At 46.8% G+C, this 9,991-nt stretch overlaps 1 protein-coding gene across 1 annotated transcript in view; it reads right to left on the reverse strand.

The window, feature by feature from the left end:
- Positions 1 to 2,613, reverse strand: part of LOC103053176 (vasoactive intestinal polypeptide receptor) — a 93,982-nt gene extending 91,369 nt beyond the window's left edge. Inside the window, exon 1 of the mRNA XM_088150364.1 lies at positions 2,195 to 2,613. Within this exon, the coding sequence (XP_088006490.1) occupies positions 2,195 to 2,257 (63 nt within the window). The 5' untranslated portion in view covers positions 2,258 to 2,613. The remainder of the gene's footprint in view (positions 1 to 2,194) is intronic.
- Between the last annotated feature and the right edge of the window lie 7,378 nt (positions 2,614 to 9,991).

Here is a 9,991-nt window from a genome sequence, read left to right on the forward strand (position 1 = left end):
GAAGGAGCTGAAAGGGAACTGGAGAAATTCATGGCACATTGGGCACCCACAGATGCTTATGAATCCCAAGCAGGAGGTCCTAAATACCCACAACCAGCAGGAATAACAACGAAACAAGGCCATCAACCCTCTTGTCCCATCGTCAGCTTCCAGAATTCACTGACCGGTCACTGGGGGAGACGGAACCCGGCCATGATCCAGAAGACCCCTTTTATTTTTATAGATGACTCCTTAGTTCCACCATCAGTCAACTCAGTGCCTTTCAAGTACGTGGGACTACAACCTCCATCATTCTGAGCTGGCCTGCCAGGAAGGAATTACAAGCTACACAGCCCAGCACAAGAAGAAGATGCTTGCAGGTTCGTTACAGCTCAGATGGACTGTTTAGCAGCTTCTTTCCTCCCCAATCTTTAATCCGCACAGTCAGTGACCGATGGGAAACCAAATTGCAATTTTCTCTTTGCAGTTAAGCATCTCTTTGCCCTGTACTTAGAAAAGCAACGGCCCTTTGCTTTTATAAATAGACAGCGACTTATTAAATAGACGCAGTTTTATTTATTTAAGCATTAATAAAAAAAGGCGCCGTCTGCAGATCTTCACCTGCACGCTGGCATTTCACCCTCATAACTACCCTGCGAGACCAACTAGGTGAAGAGATTGTGACTCACCAAAGGAGTTTCATGACTAAGTGGACTGCTATATCACACTTTTAAATATATATGCCCAGGCTACAATCTTACAATATCCTTATCTATGCAAAGTTGTTAGCATACCGGTTTGCCTGGAAGCAGAAGAAACAGCCGAGAAAAAAGGCATAGATGGATGGATAGCACAGAGAGAGATAATAGATATGCATTACTATATTGGCATTTTAATTTCCACTTCTGAGAGGTTCCAAGCCTGGAATTTGTCCCCCACCCCACCCCTCCACAGCAGCTGGCCTTGCAACCCTCACCCTAGAATAATGCATTCATAATTCACAATTTTTCTCTTTAGGAAGGACATAACACCCCGCCAACACAATTTGTAGGATAATCAAAGGATTATACTTTGAAGAGCGTGAGCATTGCTCTGGAAAAAGGAGAACCGCGTTCCCCAACTTGATTCCCCCCCAGACCAACTCCCATAAGCTCCCACCTGGCTGGAAGTTTATGGGCACTGCAATCCATGGCTTCTTAGATGGTTCAGGGTGGAAGCAGCTGACATTGGCACCTCTGATCTTATCCAGCCAAAGGTGAACTCTTCAAGAGACTTCAAGCAAGAAAGAGATCATCGGTGGCTTAACTGGCTGATCAAGAACACGGAGCTTAGAAACAGCTGGGTTGTGCCTCGTTGCAACCACGCCATGTCGGTAGGGACAGCTTAGACCCAGAATCTCATACATTTGGGGAAAATCGTTCTAAATGTTGTTGTTATTCATTTAAATGTACTGGCCGCCCAACTCCAGCGGACTCCGGGCAGTGTATTTTGCAACCCCCATGGGCTAATCCTAATCAGAGACCCTCTTTGGAGCAGAGGGCAAGCACATCACTCTTGCACCTATAGCAACCCATTTTTTTTTCTTTCGGGAGCCCGGCAGGCTTCACGCCTTTTCAAGCAGACTTTTAAAAAGTGGGGGGGGGGGACTTGTCCACAAAGCCCCTGGGGCTGACTTTCTGCTCAGATCCAGCCAACTTTAGCTGCAGTTTTTAATGCCCAAAAAACAAATCTTGGAATGTGCTGAGACATGACCCACCAGCAGGGCACCTGAGCATGTGCAGAGTGCTTCCCCCCTCAGGCGCACAGAAGAGAGAAAGGATGTTGCTCTTGAAATGGGAGAGAGGATCAGGGGTGCCAAATGTCTGACATATAAGTGTGTGTGTGCGCACACACAGAGGCGGGGTGCAACATATTGAAGCAAGAAACTACCGGGGGTGGACAGTTCCTATAAGCCAGGGGGCATATTAGAGCTGGGATGTGCCAGGTGCTGTACACTCCCCATGGCATCTATCCCAGAGGAGATGCCCACTTCCATTCCACATGCCCAACTGGCATTTTGAGGGCCACCTGGATGGGGTGGGCAAGGTGTGGCTGCAGGGAGCAAGGATGGGCTTGGCCCTCTTGCTCCCGAGAAACCCTCTCTCCACGTCTCCGCCCCCCCCCCGGCTTGGCCGAGAGAAGGGGGCAGGAGACCCGCCAAACGCCCCTCACTCACCTTGGGGAGGAGAGAGCTGGAGAAAGACGCCCAGACGCAGAGCCGCAGGACCCTGGACTCCATCGCGGGCGCAGCGCAAAAGCCTCCTTTTCGGCAGGACTGGGGACACCCTCCCGGGGAGAACCGCTGTTATTCTTACTCTGATTATTATTCAGGCAACAGCCCGGCGGTGCTGCATCCCGTCCCGAGGAGAGGAACAATTGTCGGAGTTCGCTTAAGAGCGCGGAAGACGAAGGGGCAACTTGCGAGGGAGTCAAAACACCGCCCGGCGCTCCAGCCGCGTCCGCCTCCTTCTGCCGCTCGCTCGCGGCCAGCGGGACCGGCTGCCGCCCAGCCGCCGGGCGCTCGCGCGGCGGAGAGGGTCGCGCGCCGAGTCCAGCCCGCCGCGCGGCTCTCCCGCGGGCGGCGCGGGGGCGGGCGGGGCGGGGGAGCCCCCTTTCCCAGGCCCGGGGAGGGCGGGGCTGCCGGGGGAGGCCAATGGGAAGGCGGCAGGGCGGGGGCGGGGCGGGGTGGCAGGTGAAGGCGAAGGAGGACGAGCGAGGGAGGGAAGAAAGAGGGAAGAAAAGAAGGAAGGAGAGGGAGGAAGGAGAGGGAAGGAAGCAAGGAAAGAAGGAGAGAGAAGGAGGAAAGAAGGAGGAAGGGAAGGTAGGGAGGAAAGGGAAGGCAGGCAGAGAGGGAGGGAGGGAGGAGGAAGGAAAGGAAGAAAGGGAGGAAGGGGAAGGAAGGGAGGAAAGGGAAGGAAGGGAGGGAGGGAAGAAGGGAGGGAGAAAGGAAGGAGAAAGAAGAAGGAGAAAGAAGAAGGAAAGAAGGGAGGGAAGGAGGGATGAAAGAGGAAGGAAGGAAGTTCCTGGAACAACAATAAACCACACGCGGGCACGCACACACAGACGGTTAACATCTCTTCTATGATGTTAGCTCATGTCCTGTGTCTGTGCCTCAGTTGTCATGACGGGAAACGTCCTGGATTCAAAGATGCTTTTCAGGGCAGTAGAAAAGGAACGTGATGAGCACATATTGCCTAGTTGCCTGTAACTTCAACCCCCCCCCCCTTCACCAGCCCAGAGCAAAGCCTTAACCCCCTTTTTTAAAAATAAGGGGTGAGTGGATAAATATAAGCGCAGCCCATCTTGGCTCGGCAGGTTGGGGTGCCAGACGGGTAGAAGGGGCATGCCTGGATTGGCAGACAAGCTTCTCTTTGATTCACAGGCACTGAAGTTTGTCGTCCAAACAGGGAGCCCGGGAGAAGCTGGGCTCCCCTCCCTTCATGCCTCATCTGTGTTTGATTCAGTCTGATTTGAATTTCTACCCTGAATGGTCTCACTGGCACTGTTTTACTCTCCGCACAGTCAGCGCCAAAGAGGGCAGAATAAATGGACTCGTTATCATGATGGCTTCCCTACCCTTCCCTCTGCTGGCAAGATATTTTGGCTCAAAACTCCAGAAAAGTAGGAAATAAAATTTGGAGATAGCTGCCTATTGATTTATCTGGCCTGGCATTAAACGGTGGTTTGGCTTGGAAAACAGTCACTGGCTGTATATCCAATTAGCAGAAAGGATTGAATCAGCCACCATAGCTTTCCTCCTCTTTTCTTCCCTTTCTTTACCATCACACTCCATTGAGGAAATAAGGATAGGAGGCTTCGGATCCAGCAAGGATCCTATTTTGCTTTGGTAGAGAATGAGTATTTTGAAGATTGCATCCCTGGGACTCCAGAGTTGGCACCCAAGGACCATGTGGTGGAGCATCTGTTCAGGCCCATGATCTCAGATGGACACCAGCTTCTTCCTTATTGTAGACAGCCCCAGAGATGACTTGGGAGAAATGATGTGACAGCAGTTAGCAAAACGTGATTGAAGTCCAGGACAGGAAGAACACATTAGAAAGAAAACCTAGCTCTGCCTTAACTCTCTTGAGCAATGTTTCTCAACCTTGGCAACTTGAAGACGTGTGGACTTCAACTCCCAGAATTCCCCTGGCTGGGGAATTCTGGGAGTTGAAGTCCACACGTCTTCAAGTTGCCAAGGTTGAGAAATACTGTTCTTGAGTATAGGAGGGAGGACGGGAAAATGCTATCAAGCTTTCAAGAGTCTGTTACTATAACCTTTTTCAATAAAGTAGAGCTTCAGTCAAACTTCTGGAGTCTGTCTTATGACCTGGGCTACCTTGAAGGGCTGACACCGATCTTCCTACTTTTTCTCTGCAATTGCTATTGGGCGATCAATTGGCAGAATTCTCCTTGACCGAACTGCGGTCAGCAGCTAACTAAGAAGATGGAGGATGATGCATTATGGTGGAGGACATTCAAGGGGGTAGGGGTGAAGGATCCCATTGAGTTTGCGTCCCCTTCCTCCCCATCAGATTCAGGGTAGATATTTGTGGATCATAGGAACAGATGTCCAGACAAGATGGCTTGGCTCCTCAACACAATTAGACTTGTGGTGATCAGTTTGTGGTTCTGTAGGTGGTGGAAACCAGATGTAATTGTTGGTTGATAAAGGTTCAGGAAAGCATTATGAAGCAGCCAGATGCAAGCTTTTCTGTTATCAGCAAAGAGACCTGCCTCTGCAGGATCATAGGAAGGCTTTTGAAAATAAAACTAGAAGTTTGCATCCTAAGGCACCCAAGGCTAGAGTTCTAAATGGGAAATCATTCGCCTGCTGGAATTCTTGTAACCCCATCCCATATTTCTCAATACATCTGCCAAAAGACTTTCCTGTAAGAATCTTGCTTGGAAAGGCTCACTTTCGGATTTCAGCAGCTGCTAAAAAGCCTAACAATTAAAGCAGCACAAAGCTTTGATGTGAAACCTTCGAAGAGGATTCAGTGGAGCCATACTTGCGCATCCCCTTTGTGAGTTGGGTCCAGTGGGTTCAAATTAGTTCAGAGATTCACCAACGCCTGTTCCCACATTCACCCCCTTGCACTGGATTTGACCATTCACACTGACTGATTCTGTCAGGTTTAGCCCAAAGAACTCCAAGAGACAATGCAAAATCAGTTCCCCTGTGTTTATTAGCTTCCACCTCAAAGGCAGAATCTCTCCAGACTGAAACTAAACTTCCCAAGCCAGCCAGCCACAACACCGTGAATTCCTCAGGGAGGTGCCAGCCTCATCCTCTTGAACTTCCCATGCTCTTGCGGTGACCTAAGAAAACGCTTATCTCCCTGAGCCTGGCCTTCATAATTCCATTCCATCACAGATTCACATTGAATGCACTCTTTGAACAGAACCGTGGACTCACATGTCATCAATTTTTCAAATTAAATAGCACATTTGAATAGGATCTTGGCAGATTTCTCACCAGAACCCAACTGTGCTTTTAGCCTGTGATGTGAAGTAGGCCTCAGATCCAGCTATTCCAACGAATCCTTGTTTTAACAGACTGACTGGGAAGATTTAACCGACTAGGAAGTGCCAGTGATTCAGGGATGCCCACTGAATGAGACAATAGGGGATTGCAAGTGTTTTGGTATTTGGAGATGACACTATCACATTATTTATAGGATCAAATGCAGCAAAAATCTGGTCAACTGACTGCAAAGTCTGTTGCACTGAGGTTTGGTTAAAGTTTCAATTGTATGTGGTTTATTTATTTGATCATGGCAAGTTAATAGATGATAGATAGATAGATAGATAGATAGATAGATAGATAGATAGATAGATAGATAGATAGACTGACCATCAAGTTGGTGTCAATCTCTTAGAGATCACACTTTCTTCATGATGATATGTTTCTAACCTAGTCCTTCAATCTCCCAACAATGCACCCATCACCACTGTAATTGAGTCCATCCACCTTGCTGTGCGTCATCCTCTTCTTCTCTTTCCTTCTGCCTTTCCCAGCATTATGGACTTCTCCAGAGAGTTAAGTCTTCACACTGAATGATTATGTCCCATCAAGTTGGGGGTGACTCTTAGCAACCACATAGATAGACCTTCTCTAGAATGACCTGTCCCTAGCCTGATCCTTCAGCTTTTCCAAGGGCACCTCCATCACCACTGTAACTGAGTCCATCCCCCTTGCTACTGATCATCCTCTTCTTCTCTTTCCTTTCGCAGCATTAGAGCCTTTTCCAGAGAACCAGGTCTTTGCATAATGTGTTTGAAGTAGGACATTTTGAGCCTTATTATTTGTGCCTCAAGTGAGAACTCTGGGTTGAAAGTATGTGTGCCCGCACGTGCACACGTGTGTGTGTGTGTATGTGTATATCTTCCCATGTTTCTCAACCAACCACCATCTCTGTGGTGACCTTGATAAGATAATTATATTTGTTCTGCATAAGGCTGTTATGGTTTCCCTGAAGCTTAAGGTAAAAGAGGAAGGCTAGTTGCAGCTCATAAAGAAAGGAGGAAGGACATGTATGAATCAGAGTTTGGCTAGCAAACAACAGCTCCTGCAACTTGACAAACAGAGGGAACCCTCAGCATATTGACAAAAGAAGTATTATCAGAACTTGGCTTTAGGTTTTACCGGTTTACCAAGCCCTTCCCCTGTGATTTCTCCCATTTTTCTTGGCCACCTCTCCCGAGGAAGGGAGGCATGGGAATGAACAGAGGATATTCTCTGAACTGTGCTGCACGGTATCCAGGAGAACACTTTGTGATGGCTTAAAGTACAGACAGGGCAAAGGCAGGGGAGCTCAACTTTCTAGAAAGAAAGGCCAAAGGTGAGGAACAGCTGGAGTGTAACTTAGCAATATTTGGAGCCCCACTGTCTATTTACCTGGGCACTGCAGGATCTCAATGAGGATCAGGAACAGCACATTGTCAACAGTGGAAGTAAGTTTGACTTTCACCATCAAGTCAGCCTCACTAGGTCAACTGGACCAGGAAATCAACTACACAGGAAGATTAAAGCTACTTTTATTGAGATTGGCTGTAGTAACAGAAACTTGCAAGACTCCAAACCAATTTACCCTATTTTAAGCCTAATCAGTATGTACAGTGAACCCAATCAGCATGTTCAGATGGCATCTTAATAATGTTTGAAGATCTCATTTGATCTGTATCTGCTATCTAACCAACGTGATTCACACTTCCTATCCAACTGGTGGCTCAGCAACATCTTTTCTTTCCAATTTATACCTTTCTGAATTTTGCAGTGCAGTTTTTATGTGGGAGGACATAAAAATGCATACAGCAATGTGTACTTTGGGCAAAAATCACATTGGGAAAGGCATATTTATCTAAAGTATCTAAATATGAAATTTCTTGTAACTTAAAAAAAAGATTGCAGATTGAAGTTGGAAATCCCTTATATAGCAGATTAGTCGAGTCGCAAGATGCTGGAAAACAGGGAAGAATTTGAATCTTTCCATATGATGGCAGATATGTTGGGAAATCGCTTTAGTGGAAAAATGGATAACAGCAACAACAAGAAGACAAGACTATCACAATGACACCGAAGATTAGTTTTACTTCATCTGGTTTAAACTTAATTTGTGCAACGAAATATAGGTGTGCTTGCTCCTTGGGAGGAAAGCTATGGCAAACCTAGACAGCATATTAAAAAGCAGAGACGTCACCTTGCCGACAAAGATCCGCATAGTCAAAGCTATGGTTTTTCCAGTAGTAATGTATGGCTGTGAGAGCTGGACCATAAAGAAGGCTGAGCACCGAAGAATTGATGCCTTTGAACTGTGGTGCTGGAGAAGACTCTTGAGAGTCCCCTGGACGGCTAGGAGGTCAAACCAGTCAATCTTAAAGGAAATCAACCCTGACTGCTCATTGGAAGGATTGATACTGAAGCTCAAGCTCAGATACTTTGGTCACCTAATGCGAAGAGAGGACTCTTTGGAAAGGACCCTGATACTGGGAAAGATGGAAGGCAAAAGGAGAAGGGGACGGCAGAGGACGAGATGGTTAGATAGCATCCCTGAAGCAATGAGCATGAAACTGAGCCAACTCAGGGAGGCAGTGAAGGACAGGAAGGCCTGGCGCAATATGGTTCATGGGGTCACGAAGAGTCGGACACGACTTAACGACTGAACAACAAATGTGCAACGAAGGCATAATGTCAATCTACTACCCTTCTAGGTTCCTAGATAATCTAGTCTAAACATGAGGTCAGGCTATTCTTCTGAAGCGGGGCCCAGATTCTCAACACAAGAAACTGAATCCTTGATCTACCTAACATTTCCTAGCTCAGCCTTGAGAGGTTGGGACCTGTACCTCCATATCACACATTTTATTGCTGAAAAATGATGCTTCCTCTCCTTTTTTAAAACAAAGAACAGATAAATTGTATCTCAGGAGCTTCTGTTCAGCGTGTTAGATGACCAACCATCCCCACACCCACAATACTCCCTTCCCTTCCTTATTTTCTGTCCCTACCCACTGTAGCTATCCAGGCTTCTGTTGCATCTAAGTTAGTTCACTTTCATTGTTTTGAATCTCCCTGAAAGTTCTCTTTTTTCTTAGGAGACTTGGTACTTACACAAACCTTGGGATCCTTCAAGCTTCCTAATATCTCAGATTTGTACAATTCTGGTCACGTAAGGATCTATGAACACAGAATCTGCTCATGCTTACAGATTACCCTGGAATTTGCCCTAAGTAGGATTTTAGGCAATGTAGCCACTATCACAAACCTCCCAATGGCATTCCAAAGTGGTGGCATCATGGCTTGATGAAGAACAGCTGAATAAAAATACATGAATGGCAACCTTCCCATTGCTGACAAATTCTTCCAAACGTGTTTGCATCATGATAGAATCCAAGTCCTCCTCAAACATCAAAATATTAGGCTGAAAGATAGCGATGACAAACATTAGGATAATGATGGAAGTGAGAATGAATTTCCATTAGTTGGAGTTCTGGATGAGATGCAGAGCAGAACTGAGAAACGTATCCTGAGGGGCTGCCAAGTCCAAGAGTGTGGTTCAGGCCAGCAGACCTGCCCCCAGAAGTCAAGGACAGGGTACACCTGATCATGTCTTCAGCCCGGGAATTTTTGATGAATACCAGAACCAAGCTCATAAGTTTATTCTGACACACACAGTGAGCTTCATGGCTGAGGGTGGATCTGAACCTAGATCCTATTCCAGCTTCACAGGTGACAGGACCAGGTTGATCTTGCTCAGAAACAAAGTAGAAATGGACATGGCTAGTACTTGGATGAGACACCACTGAGATAGCCCAGGCTTGTGAGGTACTCCAAATCAAAAGAACATCTCGAAAGTTGGCAAACCACTTCCATGCTGCTTTCAAGAAAACTGCATGGATGAATCTACAGGAACATGGCTCAGCTCAAAGGTGTCTTTTCATTGCATTTTCTATAGCATCCTTATAGCTTGATCCTATACAGGTAGTCCTCGCTTAACAACCATTCATTTAGTGGCCATTCAAAGTTACAATGGTGCTAAATAAAGTGACTTATGACTGGTGTCTGAAGTTATGACAGTCCCAACACCCCCACAGTCATGTGATTGCAGTACGGGCACTTGGCAACCAGCTCGCACTTATGATGGTTGCAGGGTCCCGGGGTCATGCGATCGCCATTTGCGACCTTCCCAGCAGGCTTCTGGCAAGCAAAATCAATGGGGAATTGCATGATTCACTTAACAACCACGTGATTCACTTAATGGCCACAGTGACCTGCTTAACAACTGCCACAAAAAAGGTTGTTAAATCAGGTCCAGTTCGCTTAACTGCCTCACTTAATAACCAATTTTCTGGTCCCTATTGTGGTTGGTAAGCGAGGACTGCCTGTACATTCTTCTGTAGGAATTGTCCTAGTGAGTCCACAGTACAGATTCCTTCTAAAGATATACAAGACTGTGACCTTATAATGCAC

This window comes from Python bivittatus, unplaced genomic scaffold (assembly GCF_059951505.1).
Source record: "Python bivittatus isolate LINGU-HERP-01145 unplaced genomic scaffold, Pbiv_v1 ctg000610_np1212, whole genome shotgun sequence".
Taxonomy (NCBI): Eukaryota; Metazoa; Chordata; class Lepidosauria; order Squamata; family Pythonidae; genus Python; species Python bivittatus.